At 41.5% G+C, this 27,603-nt stretch overlaps 1 protein-coding gene across 1 annotated transcript in view; it reads right to left on the bottom strand.

Moving 5' to 3' along the window:
• The window catches only part of LOC133012058 (poly [ADP-ribose] polymerase tankyrase-1-like), a 68,794-nt gene that overhangs the window by 19,914 nt on the left and 21,277 nt on the right, over nucleotides 1-27,603 (bottom strand). The window contains exons 5-14 of the mRNA XM_061080025.1: nucleotides 22,874-22,910; nucleotides 17,968-18,043; nucleotides 5,480-5,574; nucleotides 4,860-4,926; nucleotides 4,459-4,645; nucleotides 2,375-2,496; nucleotides 2,185-2,276; nucleotides 1,889-1,967; nucleotides 700-871; nucleotides 157-236 (exon numbers count right to left, since the gene is read on the bottom strand). Of these exons, the coding sequence (XP_060936008.1) occupies nucleotides 157-236; nucleotides 700-871; nucleotides 1,889-1,967; nucleotides 2,185-2,276; nucleotides 2,375-2,496; nucleotides 4,459-4,645; nucleotides 4,860-4,926; nucleotides 5,480-5,574; nucleotides 17,968-18,043; nucleotides 22,874-22,910 (1,007 nt within the window). The remainder of the gene's footprint in view (nucleotides 1-156; nucleotides 237-699; nucleotides 872-1,888; nucleotides 1,968-2,184; nucleotides 2,277-2,374; nucleotides 2,497-4,458; nucleotides 4,646-4,859; nucleotides 4,927-5,479; nucleotides 5,575-17,967; nucleotides 18,044-22,873; nucleotides 22,911-27,603) is intronic.

Below are 27,603 nucleotides of genomic sequence, written 5' to 3'. Positions count from 1 at the left end.
GTATCTGCAAAACTAGAGCCCGACTTATTTTTTAGCTGGCATACAAAAATATGATATAAGCCATTTTCAGGCTTTACCTTTGAGTATAAGGTTGATATATGATTATTGTTTTTACTCCACATCACCCAGTTAATAAATGTGAAACAATCAAATCACCTTGACAGTGTCCAGGTCTCCAGCTTTAGCAGCTTCCAGAAGTCTGTAGTCCACATCGGAGTTTCTCACCGGGACGTTCTCTGCAAAGCAGAACGAGGAGAAACGTGGATTAGAAATGATTTTCCTCCACAGCTGCTGCAGGTAAGTGTCACATGCAGTATCTGCCATTGTTCAATTCACCTTCAAAAAATTCAGATTTGTAAAGATGATGTAATGGACACAAGGGACGTGTTTTAAGAAGGGGAAAAATTCAACAGATTTGTTAGGAAATCAAAGATACACACAAAGGGTTTGATGAGAAACGCTGAATGTAAACATTGCTTGGGTTTGTTTCCGATATTCTGTTGAATTTTATTTCGTCTTAAAAACCAATCTGCACCTATCTGAAGTCAGGATATATCAATATTGACCTTAGCAGAACAATCCCAGTTAATCTCACGGTTGCCAGCGAGTGCATAGCAACCAAAACCCAGCACCTACGTACACATCTGCACACCAGCCGCCCACACACACACACACTATCACACAAAAAGGTTGGTGTACCGTTGAGTATTTGCTGAACGGCTTCATTTCCCATTTGAGCAGCAGTGAAACCCTGCAGCGACAGCAGCGAGGCGTCGGCCCCGTATCCTAGCAACAGCCTGCAGGTCTGGAGATGGCCTGCCAGCGCCGCGCGGTGCAGCGCCGTCTGACCCAGCGTGTCCACGGCGTTCACCTGCAAACACAAATACCTTTGTAAGATGATTCTTGAAAGGAGGCTTCAGTCGCTACGTTTGTTCCCTAAACTGCTTCACTTCTCACTAGTCATATCTACAGTTAAGTTCCACTACTGTCTGTCCAGGCAACCATTCAATTTGTCATAAGCTTTGATTTCTTTCAAAATCCAATCCAAACTTTTATATTAAATTCTAGAAGGTCGCTCTGGAAGCACATATCTCCAACTTTACATAGATATTAGTTCCCTCCATATGCCTGACTCTAAATTTGATAAATAAGCACGCATAATTTCTTAAGAAAATATGAGAATCACACAATTTTAAAGAGACTGTCACCCCTTCTGTCTACAAAATATCATGGAAATCAGTTCAGGAGTTTTGGACTATATAAAAAACAACAAGCAAACTTCAGTGGAGCTCATATCCGTTAACACAAGATGTTTACATTTAAGAATAAACTTGTCTACGTGTGTAAACTTTATTTAAAGACAAATAAAAAAGGTTAGTGCCATTATCAGGTCAACACTTCCCAGAATGCCTTGTGACAGCCGTCCTGGTAGATGTTGTTTACTGACAATATTGTAGAAACTGTCGTGTTTACTAATTAAATCACACATGGTTGAGTTTTATGATTATAATTAACCTTCAGTCACACTATGTGTTGAGATATTGACGTTCTGTATATCATGAGGCATTAAATCTAAAGGAAAAATCAATTCAGAAAATGGAATATTTGTTTTCATTTAATCCGACAAATTACCTCATAAATCACGCTTCATCATATCGACGCAAAAACATTATTTACATTCATTATTGTCATAAAGAAGTCCTGATCATGAATTTACAACATCACCCCCAACATGAGGCCTGATAATTCAAACCAGACCCAGGACCAGCAAACAAATCAGATGTATTTAGTGCACGTACAGGGTGAGAACGTTTCTTCACATTTGTTCCACACGCCTGATGAGTACAAAGATGAGTCAGTGCCACAGGTGAAAATAACTGTAATTTACCTTAGCGCCGTGTTTCTGTAGCACCTCCATGATATCATTATGAGCTCGCTCCGCAGCCACATGGAGAGGAGACATGAAACTGCAGAGGAAGGGAAAGGGAGGATTCGTCTTGGTTTCAGATTTAAATGAGTAAACATCTATTAAAAATGTGTTGATCTTTGTTACGGACGGAATTCAAACTTCTGCCGAACCCTTACAAATAAAGTACTGGGATCAGCTGGAACGTCATAATATTCTCATTGTTTTGTTCGCATCCATGTGTGAATAATGATCTTGTGTTGTGCGACAACACTCACTCTTTATTTTTCTCATTAACGTTGGCACCTTTCCTCAGCAGCAGCTCCGTCACCTGTTTCCTTTTGGGGTGAGGTGACGCCACTGCACAATGCTAACACACAGAGAGAGGGAGAGAGAGAGAGAGAGAACCATAAGGCTTTGTATCTCTGCCAGTGTGTGTGTATCTGTGTGTTGTGTGTTTTGTCTTACTAGTGCGGTCTCGTGTGTGTGAGGATGTTTAAAGTTGATGATCTCCAGCGCCAGCGTCTTCTTGGCCTTGGCCATGTCGGCTTCTCGTGCAGCTTGAAGTAGCGAGTGGCCCTTGAACTCATCTGAGAACACACACACACAAACACACTCGGTGAGATTTCCTTGACATCCTTCCTAGATTACTTCAAAGTTGTTTTTCTCCCCAGCAACATATGCAACAGTGTGTGTGGCGGAGTTGGAGCGGAAACAAGTGATTATCCCCTCGAGGACGGAAAAATTACAAACAACAAACTACTTTGCGTCAGAAGCGTTTGAGGCAGCATAAAAGAGGAGGCTGTTCGAGTCGGAGCAACAGCAGTCATGCATTTATAATCAGACATTCAGACAAATGGTAAGAGCAGCACAGATGTCACATCATCTGGGAAATGTGGTCGAGAGAGAAAGAGAATCAACAGCACGAAAAAATAGCTGGTAAATTGGAAACAGACGCAGCCGCTGCAGTTTATTCTATATGAGAGAGTTGGAGTCATTTTTCATCCCAGTTAGAGAAGCACACACACAGTGGCACCAGAACGTTTTGGGTTTGTGACCCCAGTAAACGATGCGAGGTCTACCTGTGATCCCATTTTACAGGTTAAAACCTTATGAGAGATAGTTTGTGCAAAACAAAGCAGAGAATTATTTTTGCCCTGAATGGATTGTTTCATTTGAAGGATTTCTGAGGCCAAGAGTCAAAAATGATCTGTCAGCTTGTCTGGCTTCAAGACTACAAACAACTAGTATGAAACTTGTAGACCAATCTATACCACAACCTCTAAAGCTCCTTCATTATTACATGTCTCATTTGTTTCATCATTCATTAAAGTGAAGAGTTGCTGTGATCACTTTTTCTAAGTAAGCACTACCTGACCTTGAAGCAATAAAATATAAAAACCACACTGCCTAAAACGTCACACTTTACATTTAAAAAGCTCAGTCGAATGTCAAAGCAGTTACATTTAACGTCTTTCAATTTTGTCATCTGAATTAAATCAATTCTTACCATCAACAAAAAAAAACATGTTTTCCATCATCAGTATTCAACCTGAATAAAAGGCTTAATGTCAAGGAAAGTAGTTTTCAGTCTGTAGCTCAGCTTCTACCTGTGAAGCTTCCTGGCAGAGACAAGGATTTATCTTGTTTACTTTGACTCTGGCTGCAGACATGAAGAGAAATACTGGGGTTCTGAGAGAATGTTTAACTTACACTTTCAACTGACTATTTAATTAATACATCACATAGCCCCAAATGCTCGATTCATTTATTTCATGCATGAGGATGAAAAGTTTCAGCATCTCAAAAAGAAACTCTTGAGAGAGAATATCAATAAAGTTGATATGTGGTGAGATGAAAATACATCTCGAGCAGATGTGAATCAACTTGAAATCAGAATAAAACAGAGGTGGCAGCCGCTGATGTGTCGAGGTCTAAATCTGCTTTCATGACACTATTTAATTAACTGTACAGGATATTTTCTTTCAAAGAAGAACAAACAACTGCAGGGTGCATAATTCAAAATATTTGCACTGTATTACGTTTGGTTTCTAAACCATTCACCTGCATCCAGAGTCACTGTGGTCTTAGAAAACTGTGAACTGGTCTGGCGAAGGTAAGCTATTGTTAAGATGAGCAACTGTAAGAATGAAACTCAGCCAAGGTGACAAAACACCAAAAAACAATCATCAGTGACATCACAACCAACCTCCACAGTTAAAAAAAGAATAACTTGGGGTTTTAAAGCTGCTCTTTGTCTTCTGTGGTGTTTTAAACAAATGCAACTGTACAATTAACTGAATATCAGCATCAGTCGAGATTTCATTAGAATCTGCTCAATATATCGAGCATAAACAACAGCTTTCTTTTCAAAAGAGTAGAGATTTCCATATTTAACTGTCTTAATGCTCAGATACACTGAGATCAACTGTTCCAAACATGACTGGTTTAAACACCCCCTTCCTAAAGCAACCTATTCATTAAATCAGCACAGAGATACTTTTAGCAGAGCTCTACGGTGCAGCTGCAGTTTATGTAAGTGCCACACTCACATGTGAGCCTCTCCTTCAGCTCGGGAGTGGGCGCCATGTCCACGGAGCTCTTGCTGTGGCAGTTGAGCAGGGTTGGGTCGGCGCCGTGGCTCAGCAGCAGGGAGCAGACCTCCACCCGGTTCTTAGACGCCGCTTCGTGGAGCGGGGTGAACTGCCACAGATCCATGGCGTTAACACACGCTCCGTGCTGGAAGGAAACAACAGGATCAGTGGAGAAGGAAGTGACCGGGAGAAAACAAAGCACAGGTTGCAATGTTGAGAGCTATTAAGGAATTAGGCAGTCGAACACTGCTCAAGGTGAATGTTAGATACACATCTGTCTGGGTTTTATTAAAAAAAAACAGAATAGCATTAATTAAGGATCAGGATTCATTAAAGATTTGAGTGTTGTTTGTTTATACCTTCAGCAGAAGTTCCGTAACTTCATAGTGTCCATAGGAGCAGGCATTGTGTAGAGGTACCAGACCACTGGAAGAGCCCAACACAAAAGGAACGTTTTTATTATCTTCACATCAATTATTAATTCAAACCACATTCTTTACTTCTCCACTCAATTTGTATGTCTTCTGAGGTCCAATAGAGAAGTTTGTAAAAAGATTGAAAGAGCCTGAGAATGTGAGCATCTCATATAATACAAAATCATCTGATAATTCATTTCAAAGTCAGAAATGTTAATCGCATTGTGACACTTGATTAAAAAGTCTGTGAATGTCCGTCAGAACAAAATTACTTCAGTAGGTGAATGGTGAATCAAATTTATTCAACAAGCAGTTTCGATGAATAACTGAAGTTCAATTTGAAAACCTTATCGGATTGGTTACCATGTTTTTACTGTTTGAAAATGGTTCGAGTCAATCAGACCGCTGCAAGTTGATATAAGCCAAATTAAAGAGACTTGTTTTATATCAAATACATTTCTATACATAATTAAAATAATAGATCATTATAAAAAACTCCTTCACCATGGCACTTCTTTTCCTTTCAACCCTTTCTCCGCTTTATTTTGCTTTCGTGTACGTACCCCTTGTCCTTGGCGTGGACATCTGCTCCGTGCTGTAGTAACAGCTGAACTATCCTCACCCGGTTGTATCCTGCTGCCAGGTGGAGTGGGGTGGACTGCAGAGACACAGAAAGAGAAAATTAAATGTCGGCCCATATGTTCTTTCTGCAGCGTGACAAGCCACCGCCATGATTTCCTTATCATCAGTCCTGTATACAAAGAGTGTATTGAGAAAACACAGGTTTTTTCGCTGAGCACATTTCTTTAAGGCAGGACTTTTCCACGGGGAAATGGGCTTTTCCACTCCTGAATCACTTTATAGTGACAAAGACCGACTATATTCCCTCTATAAAAAGTGATGAAAAGCCGCCGTGGTTGGATGTTTTATGATGTGTCTGAGATGAGATGCAGCGTTTCCTCTATACGCTCTTCCTCCCGAGCCGGAGTGACACCCAGACGGGAGGAGGAGTGGGTGAGAATGTTCTCATCATTCAGTCACATTCAAATTGATCAACAGAGATTTAAAGTATGATTAGGACTGTGGATTAAGTCATGCACATGCAGCAGGAAGATATGAAACTATACACAATGTGCAAACAAGACATTTGCTTTATTTTTTACAGTTGCATTAAATACAGTAAATGCCTGAATTTGGGCTAAGTACAGTCTAGACAGTTATTTAGTCAGTTACACACTTTTGTTCTCCAGGCTCTGAGCTCCAACGCAGTCAGTTTGAAACAAAACAATGTTTTGATACATCAAAGTGCCAAGTCTCAGCTTTAATTTGAGTGGGTTTCCATCAGTATAGACAGAACTGTGTGGGAGATATGGCCCTTTTAACACGTAGTTCCCAAAAGTTTAGAGTATGAACTGACATTGAAAGAAACAACGGGTCCAAGCCAAGAGCAGAATTACTTTAGAACATTTACAATTCGGGCATCTGTTAAAAGGGCCATATCTCCCACACAGTTCTTTATACGTCTATGTAAACCTACACAAATTACAGCTGAGAATTGGCACTTTAATGCAGTAGACATCGATTTAGTTCAAACTGAAAATGCTGAAGCACACAAACTGAATCACAAATAAAGTTGTAGCTGTCCATGTCTGTATTTTAAACAGGCTGAACCACAAATATTCCTCTTTGACACTTAGTACAATCCCAGTGCATCCAATACTTTGCAATGCGACTATAAAAAGGAAATTCATGACCTTGTGGCTTTGAAACTGCTCGATGCCGATCAAAAAATGATGCAACAACTTGTCACAGATCCACTCATTTTGGACCTCTCTCCTTTATTGTTTTAACGAATGTCCAAAAAATATCAAAAGTGGCTGCAACTGTGTGTGTTTTTTTCAGAGAAGTTAGCCCCATGCGTTTCAAATGAGATCTTGAAAGATATTTCATCTTTTGTGATGTGCTCCCTCAGCTCGTCTTGTTGTTCCACAGATGGTTCACTCGCACAGGATGTGACAATGTCGTCGCAAGGAGCAGAACACGGCACACGAGTCAGTCATAACCCTCGGTCTGTATATTGCAGCGTCGTTCTGTGTTCTTGTTACTGCAAATTGTTGCGGATATAAATAAACAGGGTAAAAAAACACTGAGGCGTTAATCAGGTCCTTAACCGCTTGCTACCAGTGAGTCATCTTCTCACACACACACACACGGATACATAAATGCACGCAAACACACTCACCAGTGCTGCTGCATCACTCTGTTGTTGCCAGGGTCAGACTAGTTTAAGCTCCACCTCCTCAATCTGTGAACATGTATATTTACGTATGTGTGTGCACGCTCGTGTGTACATGTGTGTATGTGTATGTGAGACCTCTGGCTCTAAAGGTCCTGTATTGAATTCTCCACACAGACGATTATTGGGAGTGAAGTCATAAAAAAAACTGCTCCAGCCGAATCTTATATTATGCTCCTCTGACCTCAGCAGCCACAGACCAGTGACAGTAATAATCACAAGCATCACCCATTTATCTAGTATCTGACCCGTCATGCATCCTCCAACTCTTCCCCACTGCAGCCTGTTGTTTTCCTAAAGCTCCGAACTGCCATTTTATAAAGCACAGCTGCAGGTTTTTTCATTAGTTTTTACTACGCCCTCGGCCTTATAATGAGTTCCTTTTTAATTAATGCTCTTTAAATAAGAACAACCGTGCAGCAGCAGAGGAACAGCGAGGGGAGATGAAGGTTTTCACATGTGCTCGTCTTTACACAGGCACAATAGTTCTGCTGGGGACAAAACAACAAGCACGGCGAAGGTCAAACAAGGCTGTTTACACAAGTGCCTGAAACAACAAACCTCCAGTGTATTCCACTGTACACAACAGAAGTTTGTATTTACTGTACAGAGAAATATGAGGATGAGAAAAAAACTATCAGTCAGTTTTACTCGAGTTTCCTTATTTGCATTTATGGCACTGTCACTCCATATTATACTTATGTACCCATACCCATATATTCCTATTTTCAGGATAAACATGGCTAATTGGAAATAACGCCGTTTACACGCAAGTCAAACTACATACATTTGCCCCATTTTAGTGGGCTATAAGAAATTTGCTGTATAAATAAAGTTTATTATTGTAATTATTATTATTGTAGCTTATCTTTAGAGCTATTTAGCCAAGCGCTGATTATCCAATTAATAACTTAGCAATTGAGATACAAACTGTCTCAATCCAGGGGCTGCATCCCTTCGAAGCCATATTTGTAGATTAATTATGTCACAGCACCGAGACTTCGGTGTCCCAATTTTGAAGGCTTCGACAAATGCGGCCGACAAATATGTCCCTCCAGCCCCCCAAACAACGGAGGCAAAAATCAGGGTAGATCCTTCCTGGCACCACATATCCCATGATTCATTGTGCTTCAGTGACAAACTGTTTTTCAAAAAGGTAATCGTGGGAAAAAGCAAGGCAAAAAAACATCTGAAGAATTTATTTTTAAATGTAAGTACAGAACCGAAAAGCTAACGGTACACATCAACTGAAGACCCTTTTCGTCCACAGTTTTGTTGCTAGGCGACGGATATCAGGGCAGAGTTGTGTAGACTGGGTTCTCTGAAGGAAACAGCTGCTGAACTGGGACATCGCTATAACGTGTATATTTGTGAATTTAAGGTGTTATTGAAATGTATTTTGCATTTTTTAACAGAGCCTCATCAGTTACATCCAGACTTTACGCTGAGATAAGCTAACCATCGTAGCTTTGTATGGAGCACACAAACATGAAAGGAATATTGATTCTTTCATCTAACTCTTGGCAGAACCTTATTGGAGCAGATGATTAATTAATCCCTTAAAGTGGAGGATAGTTTATTAAACTCACTTCTAAGTATTTTGATAGTGTCTGTTGATTAAATCCAGTTTTTAGATTGATTTATTCATGTTTGGTACCTGAACCTTACCTGTTTATTTCCCTCTGTCCCTAATGTCCTCTAAGACTTGATGAAATATGTCGCCCGGGAGTGAAACCTGGTTGACTATATTTCAAATAGATGCAATCGGCACTTACACAAGCAGACTGAGAGTGAACAATGGCAATAAAGAAAAAATAATACCCTGTTGTGTTTTAATCATCTAAAAGCTTTCTTTGCGGACCGGGGGAGAGTGAGGAGGGGAAGAGGGGAGGAGGAAGATGAAAGAGGGAAATATGTGAGGAAAACGAATGAAGCAGGAAGCGAGGAGCGATGCAGAGGGTACGTTCAAGCTTGGATGGAAAAAATACTAATCTTGTTTTTCCTCAGTGGCATTTATCTTTTTTAAATGTATCCCTCTCCTCTCAATGGAAATATATTTTCATCCGATGGTCACAGTCAATTCAAAGAGTCGACCCGGTTTTGCTTATTTGACCATCAAACATCAGAGACAATCGTCAATATCAAAAATGCAAATTGCACATTTTTGATTTAACACACCATTTGAAAACACATGGGGTGTGTAATCTGCCTCTCTGTTATTCCCGTCTATGTTTCCATTTTTCTTCAAACCTCTCTTACATCCCTCTCTCTCTCCCTTTCTCCTCCTTACGACCCTGTCAAGTTGTTCCCATGACAACGGTGACTGCTAGCTGTCAGCAGTTGCCATAGCAATGAGACATGATCTATCTTGGAGGGTGAATGGAAACATTTGGACCATTTTGTCTTGTACTGTGTGTGTGTGTGTGTGCGTGTTTGCATGTTTGTTATTCCTTAGGTTTACCTTGCAGGTTGCAGACCTGCTTCACTCTTATCAACATAAGTCTGTGAACTGCACGGAAGCTTTAATGTTGTAAGTCGCCAAAATAAAAGTCGGGTAAAATGAGTCGTGTAAATGTGAGAACACAGCACTGCAAAAAAAAGTCAAAGCAAATAATTTAACCATTGAGCAGATACCATTTCAGTTGTGTGTTATGATTCAACTTAAATCAAAGACCAGTTTAATTTGGGTTATTTTATACATCCTATTATATCAAAGACTTCTGCGTAAACAGGAACAACTTACAATCTATCTTTTGGCAGGGAAAATCGTGGAAGACACCCAGTGTAGTAAATAGCTGTCTGTACCTGCACTGAAACAAAATATATAAACCTTTCACAAACTGTGGCGTAGATGGGATCTGCAGCGTGGGTTTGAGCATCAATCAGTAAATGAACGCACGCTGAGGTCATAAATATCTTCGCCTGTGAGAAATGCTGTGGAGACTGTGCACGATCAATCCGCCGTTGGACAGAAGACAGGATACATCTTGTAGAAACGGCTCATACACTCATCTAATTGCTATGTACCAGAGTGTCTTATTGACAAATTGTAATGTAGTGTAATGATACTGAGCTAATTAAACAGTAAATGAGGTTCTCTGCTGAAAGTTTGGATCTACGCTACAGAGTGTTTCAGGAAATGTGTAAGAATCAAACTAAAGCAAATTCACTGGGTTGTTACAAATACGGGTGTATTTCAAAATAACAAATCTTACACTACATTCTATAATGTGTGTTTACACTTTAAAATGAGGTTGAAGAGAAGGTCAGTAGGTTAAATATAAAATTATTGATTATTACCTTAGTTAAAGACACAGAAAATTAAGTAGAGTATAAAATAAAACTTGATACAAAATCTAATGGTTTTTTAGCTGTAGGTGGACACACTGGAAAACATGAGCAGAGTCAGAAGGCTGCATCTATGAACTTAATTGCAAATCTACAGGCTATTCCTCTGCGTAGCACACACACACACACACACAAATACACAAAGAGGAAGCTGTTGCCAGGTCAGTGGAGCCAACAGCTTGGCAGATAAATCACCTACAGCTAGTTTTCTCATCCCTTGCTCTCCGTGCACACGCAAGCACACATATAGACACACATATAGACACACACACCTCAGCCATCACCTGTCTATCTGCTCATCCTCCCGACTAAAAACTGAGGTGAGGGCTCGATGGAAAGTTTAAAGCCCAGCGGCTCAAAAAGTAGAACTCCAGGACAAAGCAGCTTGAAAATAAAAGACAGTGTCCTGCTCGAGTCAGTGTTATGTTAAAACTGTCAGTCACATCCTAGAAGCAGGTAAAGTACTTTCAAATCAAAATGTCACTTCCCCAAATGATTTTACGTGTAATATCCAATGCAAACGCTATTTCTTCTTGCAATATCTGAGCATGATTGTGTTTAAACTATCAAGGAATTTTCCCTCTATAGCAAATGCTTGTTAAATTAGATTTGATTTAATTATCAAACCTTTATGACAAAGACATGTAATTGAGGCTTGATATATAAATATATTTAAGTGAATAGTGTGTAAGTCTTTTAATTGGGAACCACAGATTGTGACAACTGATTCCTAATGATGAAGTATCAGTGAACCCCCAAGCTGCAACTGCATACGTCTTCCTCAGACAGCAGCACGCCACGGGCCTTCATGCACGTAAGAGGTTAAATTTGTCACTGCCAAAACTTTATTAAAACTTTTCCATACCCTATTTGTCATCTGCCATCTGAACGGTTAGCAAATGCCTCTGGATATTTTCCTTCTGTGTTTCAGAGGAGCCGAAGTGTATTATCTCTCAGACAGGGCGTGGGGTTACATTTACAAACACACAAAAACGCCGCTCTGAACCCCCCCCCCCCCACCCCCAGTCCGGCTCAATTCACAGTCACTCTTTCAGCCTTGTGCGAGTTCAGCTGGATTTGTAAACTTCAACAAACTTTTTCCAAGACAAGAGCCACGGTGGCCTCGATTCTGATCTGCCAACACACCAGGATCAGAGGGACACCTACAGAGGAGGAGAGTTTCCAGGCAAGCTGACACATTTCCAATACGGATCGAGACAACAGCACTAGGATAAAAAAATAAACCTCTTTCAGTTGTAGAGTCGAAGCTCAGGAAATAGCTGTCCTTGAATTGTATTACTTAAATAAAGGCATTGGAGTGAATAATCGTTTATATTTTTCCATTATCTTCCACTTGCAAGTTCTTCAGCAAATTTTAAGAGAAATGACCCATGAGAATGCAAATCAAAGTTTCTTTTCATCTGGAGCAAAATAAAATACAAAAACAAAAATTGAAAATATGGCATATCCTTGAGTTTCCTGTCTTTATTTGAGGAGCATCGCCGTCTCCTCGTCGCCCAACACTGATCTGATTTCATCTGCAACTATCTTTTGTCTTTAGGTGAGTGAGTTTCATTCTTTTTACCACTAAATTAATGACCAAGTCAAACTATTTTCTTGACTGTGTCTCATTAACGTTACCATGTTGTCAGGGTTTCACAGCACAGTGGGAGTCCGAGCCAGAGTAAAAAGCTAACCAGTCCTGAGCCATTTTCTCCACGTTGAATATCTCAAAGTCTATTCCTGAAAAGTTCCCTTTATCAGAGATACATGTTTTTTTCCAGCAGATAAGAATAGCGGGCACTGCCAGTTGGCGTGGGTCTCTCAGCGCGATGAGATCGCATAATCAACATTTAAACAAGACTTCAATGAAAGACTTTCCCTTTCTCGTTCCTCTCCCTCTGTGAATCTGAATCTCGCTCTTGCTCTCCACTTGTCGGTTTCTTTGATGTCGGCGCCAGCTAGGACACGAGTGTGTGCAGTGATTCTCACTGGTGAAATACAGATCTGAAAATTCACAATATTCATAAATACCCTCACACACAAACAAATGCAAACACACATTCACAACAGATGGAGCTCAACAGAGTCCAAAACATGAACACAACACTGAGTTCCCAGCACAGCTACTGACAGTCAGAGTTGCTGATGCATGTAAAAAGGAAATGGTGGAAATAAAAAAAGGGAAGGAAAACTTGTGTATGCAGTGATAGGAAGTAATGCCTGCAGGAGTGTGTATGTGCAAGTCACTCCATGATGTGCAGGACGTTTGAAGACTAGTTTGCATTTTAGACAGTTTAAATGAGGAGGTTTGGGCCGTTCCTCACTTTCAGACGCGTGTTTCAAAGGGTTGACTGTTGTTTTGTGGATATGGTTCAAATATGTTTAAATGTATTATCATAATTAAGGCAGCACATCGATCCATTAGTGTCCCCACGACTACTGTGTGTAGTGTGCTTGTTTGATAGCGTGCATCCATGCATGTGTGTGTGTGCGTTTGTCCAAATGTGTGTGTGTGTATGTGTGTGGGAGTAAGCGGTAGGTTTCAATAGAGGCAGCTAGAAAAACACTCTCAACTCAGATGTGCTAACAATATCCCACTCTGATGGGCCCTCAATCATTTGATCATCACACACACACACACACACACAGGATGCTGTTACACTGCTGGTACTGCCTGTAACACAGAGAACTGCAGTGAGAACGAGAAGCTCTTTCTCGAATTAGAGCTGTGAAGGAAATAAAACGATTTCCAGAAGAAATGGGTTGATACACTGCTTTGCCAAATGTATGTGGACACTACATCTATATAGTGGTCAGGGGGGTTCACATAGTTCTTGCCATCTCTCTCTCTCTCTCTCTCTCTCTCTCTCTCTCTCTCTCTCTCTCTCTCTCTCTCTCTCTCTCTCTCTCTCTCTCTCTCTCTCTCTCTCTCTCTCTCTCTCTCTCTCTCTCTCTCTCTCTCTCTCTCTCTCTCTCTCTCTCTCTCTCTCTCTCTCTCTCTCTCTCTCTCTCTCTCTCTCTCTCTCTCTCTCTCTCTCTCTCTCTCTCTCTCTCTCTCTCTCTCTCTCCGTCTTGTTTGCTCCCCCTCTGTCCTCCTGAGTGTGAGCTGTGTACAAGCTGAGCGTTTTAATTCACTGAGAGGCGTCTGCAATCAGCGCTTATGCTCCAGATCCATTTGCACATGTGCTTGCGTCTGTGTGTGTGTGTCTGTGTGTGTCTGTGTGTGTGTGTGTGTGTGTGAGAGACACGGAGAGCTTGTGTCACTTCTAATTAAAATCAAAGAGAGGAGAAAAGGGAGGAGGGGAGTGGAGAGAGACAGCGAGAGAGAAGGAAGTGGCTCTTGTTTAAGTTTAGGAGAAACATCATCATTATTATCAAACACTAAGATTCTGCTGTGCTCGGTTTTCTCTGTAATTATCTGTGTCTCACAACGATTTTCTCCTGGCATCGGCTGAGAGATGCTCAACGTGTCTACCAACATTCTACTAACAAAACATGAGGTGAACACTTGAGAAGTTATATAATTATTACATTTATAATATAATTATCTGTGACTTTATATCTTTATACACATTTAAAGTGTGTGTTTGAACATTTTAATCAACCAAAACACACGACTCATGCTTGTTTTTTAGGATAAGTATCAGTTATCAGTAAATGCAGAATAAAAAATAAGCCAAGTACGAAACGTAATTTAGTCTGTTATCAATTATCCATTTATGAAAAACCATCACCATTAGGTCTGTGGCCCACTTTAATGTGTTGCACTCATACTATTTGAGGTTTTGAGTGAGTACACATTTGTTATTGTTGAATAATTGATGATCTGCAAGACTTTTGTGTTGCAATTTGTATGTGGTAATGAGCACTTTCTGCACTCTGTGCGAACGATGACAAGTGGGAAAGTTTTCACTCCCTCTCTCAATTTCCCTTAATATCTGTAGTTATTAGGCAGAAGTTGCTCGATAATTTCTGTTAGCATTGGGAAAGTAAATCCCCATCACCCCATTAAATTATTCAAAGAGCATAACGAGGATAAAACTGCACTGGTGTGAAAATATATTCCATCTACTGTGCATGACTGCTTTCAGTCTGAGTGTCTGAGGAGCATTATAAATACAGACGTGTAGAGAAAAGGGTCATTTCAGAGAAATGTCTCGAGCACAACATTTATATTCCGGCCGTGGTTGCATTCATTTAATTATGAAGCATTACATTTCAGCGGTCCTCGATGATCTCTCGCGTTTGTCCCCTGCATCTCTGAAGAATTTCGAATTACACGGTTTTCCCTCGGGAGACCATATCCCCGGCAGGCCACCTGCGCGGATAATAGCCGGAGGATGTTCCTTCAAAATTACAGCTACAGTGGCGATGGATACAAGCTACAGCTAAGTATTGTCGGCAACACTGAAGTACCCATAATTATTGGAAAGAGCCTCCTCAAGACTGTTAACAGCATTTGTATGACGGCGAAAAAGGCGCCTTGGTTTTCACAGCAGTTGTCATAGAAACCAATAAAATACAGCAAGGTCTGCTTGAATGACAAATAAGTTAAGTGCCTACAATAAATAACCTGCTCATGATATCTTCTAGAGATGTCCTCCACCTCTCGATAGATGGGACTTTAAATAAAGAGTCCAGAGGTTCGGGACAACCTCAATGGTCCTTCAGAAGGTTTTCTCCTCTGACGAAAGTTTGGAATAAAACCCCCGAGAGGCCGAAAGGAGAGCTATAAAGAGACCCCCAAACCTATTTGTAAAATTGTCCCTGCACAGTGGGGTGCTTGGATCTCAGGGAAAAACGGGGTCAGCCTCAAGATATACGTAAAGGAAAACAAACGGAGCCTTCAGTCCAAACTCTGGGTTAATTTCGTCCTCACTTGTTCAAGTCTTCTGAAAGCTTTCAGATACGTAACAGAGGGAATAGCTGTACCACCGGAAATTTAAAGTGACATAACAGTGGCGGAACTTTTGCATGTGGGTAAGTTGGACGACCGTTGTTGGCCTTGACGGTTTAATCATTTGAAACAGATGCATCTCTCTCCATACCTACGGGAGAATGACGATAGAATATACAAACCTAGAGAAGAGTCTGTGATTCCTTATACTCTTCCATCCGAAGCACTAATCAGTCACAATCCAGAGAAAGGCTGCTGTGACTCAACCTGAGGACTCAAGACTCCCCAAGGAATCATGAAGGGAAGCTGCTGCCACAAAATAATTTCAATTAAAGTGAACAGGATGTCCTGCAGCACTTTTCTCTGTTGGCCAATGCACTGTAGGTTCGACCCAACATTTAATTTAGTCTCAGCAATCTAATGAGACCAGGATTAACTGGCACATACAACATAATCTGACCAATTCACTCTGATACAACATTATTCGAGCGAGTATAGCATACAGGTAATTACCATAAGGCTACACACTTCACATAATGCAGATGTGACCAGCACAAGAGGAAAAAAAAGCTGTTAATTGTACTCATTCCGGTTCACTGAGCCTCTTTCATTATATTCAGCTTTGTATATCATACCGCCGGAAATGAACCCACACTTGAGTGGCTCTTAATTAACCAGGTTTTCCTTCCTCTCAACCATGGAGCTGTTCCAATCATTCATTCCAATCAAATTTAACAGAGTTTTTACTCGACCGAATGCATCAAACTGTGATGGTGTGTAACGATGCCCGGGAAAATGGATGAAGACGTATTTTGTCATGATTATACAACGGGGGGGGAAGTGTTTTTGTCGCAGCTTGAATCACGTGACCTGCACTTCATCATGAGGCCACAACGCCTACAACGCCTCACAGCCCAGTGCGGCTTCTGTGGGGTGTGGAATGGAGCGTTGGTTATCTTCATTATGTGTTCGCGGTTTCTGGTTATCACTTCAAGGAGCTCTTAGGCAAAATTATCCACTGCTGTGAAGAAGAAAAAAATACACTGCCAAATACACCCACACGTTTCTCTATCTGTGTGGAACTTCATATCACAGCAACAGGGCCTGATAATGTTCTTCAAAATTAAGTGATTATTCTAAGTGCAAAAACACAGTATTTTGGTTATTTTTAAATGTATGATTACTCTGTTTCTGTCTGTGCTCTTTTTACTCATTTGAAGTGTTTTTGACTGAAGTAACCAAAAAGTATGCGACCAAAACTTGAGTTTTCATTTTAAAAATAACTGCATCTCTGTCCACATGAGCATTTTAGCTCTGCATCAGGAATAATCCCCAGAGAAGTAAGATAAGGGATGTATTGTCTTGCATATGGAGACGAGGTGTAACTGAGAATAAATGTTTATAACGTTTTCCCTAACGTGATGAACAATAAGAACCAATCAGGATACAGGATTTTTAAATGAAAATGGGGCAAGCAGCATCTCAACCCTTGTCAGTTTTAGGCTCTTCAAATAATCATAATCAATTGTTTGTGTTGTAACGTGTAAAGAACTCATTTGTGCACAAACACCGCATCTGCTTTTTGATAACTGTCGTCTGCTTCTTCCGCTATATTAAACAAATTCATCTGGAATAAGTCCACTGAATAAGAGCATCTCCACATTTTCTGTATTCCTCTATGAACTGACAAAAGCAGAAATAACAACAACAACAGGCTCATTATTTGCCATCTCCCTCTTTATTTGTTCTCAGGGAATATAAAAACAGCTGTCCCCGAGTCTGACATTGTTTCACGTGTTGCTATGCACAGCTATTGTTCAGCTCGAGTGTTAATATATTTACTGAAGGGCTTGTGTCTTCGTCTCTTCATTTTAATGAGCAAAAACCAAGACAGGCTCCTGCTGCCTGCCAGAGAGAGATCAGACTATTAACAACAACAACTAAAGTAAAAGCTGCCAAAAACAGGGTTAGTTTCAGCTTCCGGAGTAAATAAATAACATCGTAAAGCACTTCTCGGATGGTTTTGTAACTCTAATCTCTTTCTTGAGGTGAGGTGATCGGAATTCCAAGAGGTGAGGAGCATGCAGAACGAGGGACCCAACCTATAAATGTGTACAACACATAAACAACGCCGTCGGCTCTTAACGCTAAAAGCTCTCAGATCTCGTTTTCTTTGGTTGAAGTTTCTGTGGCGTCCTGGACATATATGGCTCCTCTTTTGAATCCTGACACACGCGCAAGTCGTGCGTTAGAAACATCATTAACCCGTGCACTCTTTCACTCACAGTGAATGTTCTAGTTGTTCTCTCACATGGACTCACTCTTACATTTTACTATGGCGCTGTCGGGAAAACATCCAGCAAATTACCTGAGAAACTGATTGATATCTAGACTTCAGTGCAGGTTTGATAGCAACTATACAGAGAATACGAGTGTTTGTGTGTGCGTGGGTTTGTGTGTGGGTGGGTGTGTGTGCGTGTGGGTGGCAGGGTGTGTCTTGCCCTCACCTTGCGTCCGTCGCTCGCATGGCAGTTGACGTTCAGCGGCGTGAGCAAAGCCATTAGCTTCTCTTCATTCCCACTCCTGCAAAGGCACACACAAACACACACACACATCACACACAGGAAGCGTCCACCACCGTAGAGGATTAGCTCTGTTGCTCAGCAGGAGAGAACGAGGGGGAGAAAATGAGGGAGAATGAGATAAGAAGCTTGAGACCGAAGGGGAAAGACTGAGAATTTTTCATCTGTGCAAACAGGCTGACATAAAGAAATGTTTGGCGAACGGATGAAAGAATGTGTGTTTTCTTGTAAACTTGACAACATCAGACTAGAGAGGATCTGATGGAGAAGAGCGAGAAGTGTAGCTGCAGAGGAGTTAAGATTTTGTTTATGATGTTGATCTGTGCTTCCTGCTTCTCAGGCCTGCTGCCCTGGCATTGGATGACCAGGGGGAAGTGTTGCTAAGGCAGAAGCCAAACCGCCCATCATCCCCGTGACAGCCGTAAAGGAAGAAGCTGTCTAATGGAGAGAAAGGGATTATTCACCTCCTCTCTCTCCTTTTTTTACTTTTGTGTTTTTTTGTGTCTTTCTTCCTATGTGTATCTAAAACGAGTATTCACATCCTCTCCCTCTCTCGGTTTTAACTCTCCATCCCTCCTCTCATGCTCTCGGGTTTTCCTCCAACCATCCAGCCACTGTTATCTGCTGTCCATCTTTCCCCTCGTCTCCACCTTTCCATTCCCTGCTCAGCATCTTTCTTTCAGTTCGCTTGTGCTCTGCTCGTCAACTCCCACTGCTTGTACCAGAAACAAGAGAGCCTTCTATAAAACTTGTATATTCATTGCAATATGAGGGGTGGGAGTTCACAATTGAGCTGTAATGACATGTTGTAATTAAAAATATACAGTCTAGAAGAACACCAGACCCTCTGAAGAAGTTTGCCTCGTGAAGCAGAATCAGCTCTCTATCAGCTCGACCTATCAGTAAAGTAAGATTTGTTAAGTTAAGTTGTTTTGCTACGAAATATTTATCACAGCCTTACTGACAATTAATCAGGTGATAAGACAGAAAGAAAACATTAAGAGTGACAGGTAGCTTAGCTTAGCATGTTGGATCTAAATGGGAGAGAACGTGTATAATGTCTTGTTTGCGTTTAGCTTGCATTTACAAAGACGCTAAGCTGAACAGTTTAGCATTAGTTTCATTGTGAATGCTCTGCAGGTGGGATTTCAAATAAATAATCTGCAGCGGCTGAGAAAGGACGGCGCTCACAAACACGGCTGTTTATCATTTTAAATACGTGAACAGGAAACAAACAAGCATCTCTGCGAATCCTGCTTCTTACATCTTATCCCAAAGCCTTCCAAATCACTTAAGCTGCATGTTAAATCAATATTATGCAACTATTTTACCTTGAAACAACCCTAACCCTTCAAAAATCTTTTTGATGGTATACTGACTTGCAATCAGGAGAGCGGCGCCTCTTTCGTTCCCACTCCCCCGCCCGGTTCATGCACTATTTAACTTCGGCGAGTGGGTATGATCTTCCACGAGAGGTGCACGACTGAATGATAGTCAGCGGCTTAAACTGCCTGAATCTGGCCAAGCGATTAAGTTCAACAGCAATACCACTAATACCCATCAGTTAAAACGACTTAGAGGTAATTAAAAAAAAAGCACCATTCAGCTCTGGTATTCAGTGAAAGAACTTAAAATATCAAGAATTTCAAAGTTTGTTTATTTTCTAACAGCAAAAGAACCTCTGTTTATATATATCATATCACCAAAGTGTTTTACCATCGTTCAGCTCATTGTTGTTGCCAACAAGCAAGACAAACTAAACTAGGGCTACGTTGTAGCACTTGCGGGCCCGAGCACCTGCACGTTGAAGCCTGTTGCAGTCGGGGGAGAGAGCGGTCGATGACCAAGTGCATGTCTCTGCGTTGGATGCGTTTTCCTCTCTGTGGCAAGGATAAAAGCTTCACTTCCTGTAGCCACCAGGGGGCGCTGTGATTTAAAGTCATGATTTCTGTGTAGATGTCATCAGGCTGGGACTCTAGTCTTACATGGCTAGTTTGGACTCAATTGGACAATAAACGCTTCACTTCCTGTAGCCACCAGGGGGCGCTGTGATTTAAAGTCATGATTTCTGTGTAGATGTCATCAGGCTGGGACTCTAGTCTTACATGTCTAGTTTGGACTTAATTGGACAATATATGTCCGAGATACAGAACCTCGTGTTTTGATGGCGTTTAATCAAACTTCGACGCCACGGTCACATGGCCTTAAAACCATATGAATATCTTGAGGGGGGGGCTGTTGATACACACATGTAGTTTGAGTGAGATAGAACCATGAACACTGAAGTTACAGCATTTCGTGTTTCACGGCGAGTTGATGAACTTTGACGCAATGCCACGGTCACACGGTGTGACGAAAAAACAATCCCTAAATCATTTTTTATCTCCATCTTGTTGTGATGACACTCATCTGAATTTAAAGTTGAACTGATGAAAGCCCTGGGACAAGTATGTCAAAGTAAAAATGGTGAATATGGTCAAAATGGCCACTTAATTCAAAATGGCGGACTTCCTGTTTGATCTAACATATTGATCCAAGAGACTTATTTGTTTGTAATGAAAAGACACATGCCCTAATCATTTTTTGTACAAGTCGGCCAATCGTAGCGCTAGTCAGTTTTTTTGCCACGCCCGTTGCCTAAAACCATATGAATATCTTCAGGGGGGGGCTGTTAATACATACATGTAGTTTGAGTGAGATGGAACCATGAACATGGAAGTTACAGCAATTTCGTGTTTCACGGCGAGCTGATGAACTTTGATGCCACGCCATTAATACTGTGTTTGACGAAAAGTCACAGTAATCTTATATCTTCATTATCAATGTCTTGAGACCCATTTGATAGAGTTTGACATGGTTGAGGTCAGTGGATGAGGAGAAATACATCCAAGTGTAAGACACGCAAAAAAAAAGACATTTCCTGTTGCCACCAGGGGGCGCTGTGATATTAGTTAGTTATTAATAGTCATGATTTCAGTGTAGATATCATCAGTCCGGGACTCTTGTCTTATGTGTATAGTTTGGAATCGATTGGTCCAAATATGTCTGAGATACAGAACCTCGTGTTTTGATGGCGTTTAATCAAACTTTGACGCCACGCCACGGTCACACGGTGTGACGAAAAGTTGATTTTTTTAAGTCAACTTTTTTCTCCATCTTGTTGTGATGACACTCATCTGAATTTGAAGTTGATTTGATGAAAGCCCTGGACAAGTACATTAAAGTAAAAATCGCCAAAATGGCCAAAATGGCCACTAAATCCAAAATGGCGGGCTTCGTGTTGCGTTTTTCATAATGCCCCTTGTGACTTTTTTTCATGATTAGTCACGATACACCTCTTGCCCGATTTTGGTGAAAAACGGTTATGTGGAAACCTAGGGGCTGGGTTCCAGGGGGCGCTGTTGAGCCATTTTGCCACGCCCATTTCAAATTACTCCAGAATACGTAAATTTTCACCACTTACTAATTTACTGCAAAGTTTCATAACTTTTTGAGCACGTTAAAGCCCTCAAAAAGCCCATCCTTTTGCCGGAAAAATAATAATAATAATAATAATCATTACAATTTCAATAGGGCCTCTCACCATTCGGTGCTCGGGCCCTAATAAGTGCAACATTTAGCAGCTCAACAGCCAGAGACAACAATACCCCGTAAGCCATGAGTTGGAGTTATTACACCAAACACAACACATAAAACTGTGAAAATTATAGTAATATACGAATCTGACAAAATGACATTGGTGATGAACCCGCCTGTGGCTCAGCTGTGAGAACGGCACACTGGGTTCACAGTTCACACTTAAACAGCCACTGACCCCACAATACACTGGGGTGCTGCCATGCTAGGCCAGCTGCTTCCCTGTGTATAAGAGAGGCAGAGAGGGGGGGGCTGTTGAGGCATCTAGCGCTCAGCCAACCACACACATCCCAAACCAAAGCTAGGTGTTTCCGCATGCAAGAGGCGAAACACACGGAAACACACACACACACACACACACACACACATGCTGCCTACATCCACTGCCTTCAACCATGAAATTCCTCCAAAATGTGCGTCCCTGGCCCACGTGTACTGAGCTCTTTGGATCAAACACCTGTCTAGTGTGGGAGCTGAGAGTGAATCTGTGTTTATGTGTGAGATGGAGGGAAAGAGAGAACAAGTGATAAACAGTCTTCCACAGGGATAGAAAGTGGAAAACAAGTTGGGAGAAACGTTGGAGGTTGGAATTCAAATGAGAAAGAAAAAAGGCAAGGAGAAGAACAAATTGAAGGAAAGAATGCAAATAAAGGGAAGGAATGGATGAGGCAGGATGGGAGATAATGAGAGAAATGAAAGAAAACAGATTATAACATAAGAAAAAAATACAGAAAACAAGAGAGGAGAGGATGACTCAAGAAGAGGAAACAAGGGTGAAAATATGAGGGAGGAAAAGACAGGAAATGAAGAACATCAGAGGAGCTCAGAGGGAAGAGAGGAAGCAGAAAAACAAGAGAGGAGGATAAGGAAACAAGGACCGGAAACAGAGAACATAAGTGGATCAGCGAAGAGAGAGAGGGGAGGATAGGAAAACAAGAGGGAAGGGGTAAGGATGGGAAACAGGGAAACAAGGGAAGCTAGAAAATGAGAGGAAATGAGATGATACACGAGAGGAAAGGAGATGAGGAGAAAAGAGGGGAGGGGAAAGGAGAACAAGAGAACAGAAGTAAGCAAAGGAAGCGAGAGATGAGAGAGACGAACAGGTGAACATGCAAGAGGAAAAAGAACAGAGGAGAAGAAAACATGAAAGGATGACACAAAGCAGAGAGAGGAAAACAAAGAGTGTGGTACTCACCTCGCCGCCTCCAGCAGCTCATCCTTCTTGTATTCACCTAGATGATGAGAGAAGATCACAGAGTCAGACAGCTGGCCGCTAACACACAGCGACCACACACACACACACATGATCGAGCGGCGACAACAATCACACAAACATACACAACAACACGGAAAGAGAGATTATGATTTCTACCCCCTCCCCACCCTCAAATAGACAGATCCTTCCTCTCTTTCCTCCCCCCTTCTCTGCCATTCTCACTCAGTGCGCACCCCTCTGGCTCCGGTTGCCGTGACGATGTGTTGCCGGCAGCGACCACAGCATGTTCATTGTTTGGGGGCGACGAGCGGCGGACCCACACGCGCTCTCTGCCTCTACCCGTCGGTGTGTTCGCGCATCCCTCTCTTCTGTCGCTCGCCTCCCGTCTCCTGGCAGCCGCTCATATTGCTAACCATCTCCCCTCGTCCTCCATCATCATCTCTGTCCCGCTCTCTCTCTCTCTCTCTTTCTCTCTCCCCCCTTCCTTTATTCCCTGTGGACTCAGGAGGCGCAGTTGCCATAAAAAAAAAAAAAAGAACCCACAACAGAAATAAACAAACCCCTCCCCCTACCTCCCTCTCCATCTCCATCTCCCTCCCCCTCTCTTGGCCCTGCCCCCCCGTTACTACAGTCATAACACAAACACCTTTACATACAAGGGTCTCATCTGATATGGGTGCAGGAAACACTGTTACATGCTGGAGGTGTTGGTTGCTGTTTGGTTTTCAAGCAGCAAGGTCTTGATCTATGACAGTTAATTTTAGATTGATAAAAGGCGCCATATCAAGATCTTGATTTCTTAGCTGTGGTTATCAAATTTCTACCTGTGTCAAGGACGTTATATGTTCAAGTTCCTGTATTTTTCAGTCTACGTCTTTCTCCCGTGTCTGTTGTATTACGAGATAAACTACAAGACGGATTTCCATGAAACTTGGTCACAATATGAGCCAAGGAATAACTTGTTACATTTTGATGTGGATCTGTTGCAGATCCGGGATTGCTTTATGATTTTTCTTTAACACTGCAGGACTTTTTTTTAACTTTTTCATCAATTTCCCGGGGGAAAATCCGTGGATCCAGGATGAGGAAAAACACCCTATAGCGCTCCACGGTCTCTGCTGTCTCAAACACTCAAATAGGCAGATTTTACTTACTAGATTTTACAATATCAAAAGGCTTTTTTTAAACTCTTCCTTTATATACACATAGGATCAAGGAGAAGGCTGCTCATGAGCTATAAGCATTACTCAGCTTCATGTGTAAAATCGCTGGAGATTCCTTTATATTATTGACTAAGAACCAGGGGACAGCTAGTTGAGCTTAGTTAATTTAGCATAGCTAATTTTAACTTGGAGCTTTTCCTTCTCTGGACCTAGTGGTGTGTTCTGTGCTATGAGGGACGTTTAGAAAGGAAATGGTCAAATCTGGTTGTAAAATGTAATTTAAATTGTATATTGTTTATTATATTATAAAACATCTACTATAAATAGAACAATGATGCAGGGTTACCATCAAAGCCAACTTAATTCCCCTTGCACAAGCTGCTGCCTCACATTGAAACTTCCAGGAAGAAGGCTTTTATTGTGAAGCAGCTATAATTGCTATGTGGAGTTATTGGAACTAAGTCCGCAAAGTTATTCTTCAATAACAATGTGGTAACAAAATACTGATGCATTCTGTCATATTTGGGAGAATAGGAGCGAGATGTTAAGACCTGGAGCTGCAAGTGACAGGTTCTTACTGCGGCGGGCAGAAAAACAGCCCTGACAGGGTCCGACCTCGGCGGATTACCTATCTCGACTTCTACTGACAAGTGACTTGAGGGCAAATTCAGATATGAAAACCAATGTGGAAAAAATTGCCGCCGCATTTATGCAACGTAGTTGATCTCTGAAAGAGAGCCAGAGAGAAAGGCAGATATAAATTGAAAATAGGAAAATTAAACCCCCAAAAAAAAAAAATCAAAGGAAGACGAAGAGGTAAATGTGATAGAGATAAATGGAAAGAGGATGAGGAGGATGGGCCGCGTGCGCACGGAGCAGACGGAGGGGTGGGGTAGGGTGAGGAGCGAAGAAGAAAGGTTACAGTGAAGGAAATCGGGGGGAGGAGGGAGGAACAAAGGATTTGCAGATGAAAGAGAGGAGGGATGATTAGGGATCTGGAAACTGACATGCATGGATTTGACACAGTATAATTGGTGTTAGGGAGGCTAAGGCGGAACCGTCAGAGGAAGGAGGACGGCAGTGACGGAGAGGGGCAGAGTGAGGCAAGGAGACAGAAAAATATGAATACAATGGGGAAGGAGAAAATCGTACAGGAAGAGATCAAGAAAAAAAGAATTAGAAGCCGTAGTTCTGAACCCATTGATGTGCTGAGACAGAATCATTTTTCCATTAATCACCTGACAGTCAGAGTTATTACAGGCCGGCTGCATTACATTATCATAAATACGATTAAAATCATTATCGTTGTCAACTTTTAATTGCTTGCTCGGCATCGTGCTATTTTTCAAAGTTAATATGTCTTCATGCCGGCACTTTTTACTGGACTACATCTCCCACAGTTTCAGCGGCATAAAATACATCCAGTTGTGATATGACTTTCGGGATTGATCCTCCTTCTAATATTTACACAATTAATTATAAAGTGAAATTGTTTTGCCCCGCAGAGAAAATGGGAAAAAGTTGGAAGGTAAAGCTAAATCACACTTCTACTCTTGAAAAGCTGTTTCAAAAAACTAAATGAAGAGAATCACCAAAGTCAACAATACCTGGAAAGTCCCTAGAAACCAAACAGAACAACCGGGCAACCACGTCAGCAAAGTCCTTCCCAAAATTAAGACCGTTTCCGAAAAGAGGTCTTTAGAGACGTTCAATCCTTAACTCCTTTCAAATCTTGGGCGTGAACATCAAAAGGTCCGATGAGGAAAGTTATTCAGAGGTGGAGAAGGCAGAAGGTGAGTGTGTTGCAAAACCTATCTGACAATCCAACAAGCAGCAGCCCAGGTCTTAATTTACTGACTCCCTATTGAGTAAACAGAGGAAGTAGAGAATGAACCAGTGAGAGAGTGATTCGGCACAGAGCCACCAAGTGACTACCAGGTGACACTGTAGCAACCAACCTGGACACAAGAGTATTGATCTATAATGTAGTGCCTGCTTAGAAATGCTATTAAATCCAGGAAATGACAAATAGAAACGTGGGCCACTAAGGTTTGACGTGTTTTACCATGCCAGCCCATGGTTGTTGTTTTCTGTTATTCTAAATATAAGAATAAAGGATAAAGAAAAAGAATAAAGAAAAATACAATCTGAGAAATAGGTAAAGAAATTATTAAAGAAAAGTCCCTGACAAGAGCAGATTTCTGTCTAAATTAATGGGAAGAGATCCACAACTGCACTTTCACCTATCACACAAACAACTCCATGTATATCAGACTTTCCTGTGAAATTACAATGAAATGCAGCAAACAGGGAAACTAAAATAATGACCAGCCCATGAAACCGCTTCATTAAATGGGAGACAGTGTGTGTGTTTGTTTTTGATGAGACCACCTGCTGTCACAGTGTTTCTTTAATATATGGAAAACATACCAGGCCTTAAAAATGGTTTATTCTTTCCTCATGAATGAACTATGAGTCCATGTCATTACGACTGCTGCCAAAATATAATAATGTGTTAACACAAACCTTTTTCTGGCTGCGACTGGCTCATTAAAGAGAATGAATGTTGGTGATGATAACAGACAGGGATAAAACAAACTGCACAAAGAATGTGGGGCCTAACTATATGTGTGTGTGTGTGTGTGTGTGTGTGTGTGTGTGTTAGTGTCTGGGTGTGTGTGTATGTGTCTGGGTGTGTATGTGTGTGTTTGTGTGCGTCATAGACAATCCTGCTGACTCAGAACAGAAGAGACAAGGGCAGGTTAAAGCTCAGGACAAGCTAGCTGCCTCCTGAATGATGATATTATATGCAAGTGTGTGTGTGTGTGTGTGCGTGTGTGTGTGTGTCACTGACTTGGCAGAATGCACTGGACACCACCGATCACTGTTTGAATTCTAATTGTTTTATAATTGAAAGCATGCATTGAAATGAATATGAATGCCTGTGCAAGCATGTGTGTGTGTGTGTGTGTGTGTGTATAGATGCATGTGCATGTACATTAGTGTGACACGAGGGATCATGACCCGATGTGGACGAGTCAATGTCAAACAGATGCACAGCTGTGACTTGACAAAGTATACAGAGTATTTTGAGTATACTGTGTTTGTGTTTTAAGTGGTTTCACAAGCCAACATGACGCTGACCGATGCCGACTGGACCATGAGTCGCCTCAGTGCCCAGCTGTCCACATGTTTGTGTGTGTGTGTGTGTGTGTTGGTGTGTGTTTGAATGAAATATCATTTATTTTGGAAGCAATTTATCTGCACGTTATACAACAACTGGCTATGAGTCAGGAGTTTGAGCAATCCACTTTTAACCTTAGCAATGTCCCAACTGCTGAGGCTGTAAGTGTATCAGGCTGCATTGAGACCAATCAAAAGGGGAGAGGGGTTGGGGGGGGGGAATAATAAATGGTAGGTGAACAGAAATTAAAAGAGGGTGTTTGGGTCGTTTTTCTGGCTGCCTCAGCTAACTTCACACACACCAACCGCTTACACTGTGTGATTAATTGCCTCACACTGTGCACTAAAGAGAACTGCTAAGGA

Source organism: Limanda limanda, chromosome 1 (assembly GCF_963576545.1).
Source record: "Limanda limanda chromosome 1, fLimLim1.1, whole genome shotgun sequence".
Lineage (NCBI taxonomy): Eukaryota > Metazoa > Chordata > Actinopteri > Pleuronectiformes > Pleuronectidae > Limanda > Limanda limanda.
The sequence above is the reverse complement of the archived record's forward strand: the minus strand, read 5'-3'. Positions and strand labels throughout refer to the sequence as shown.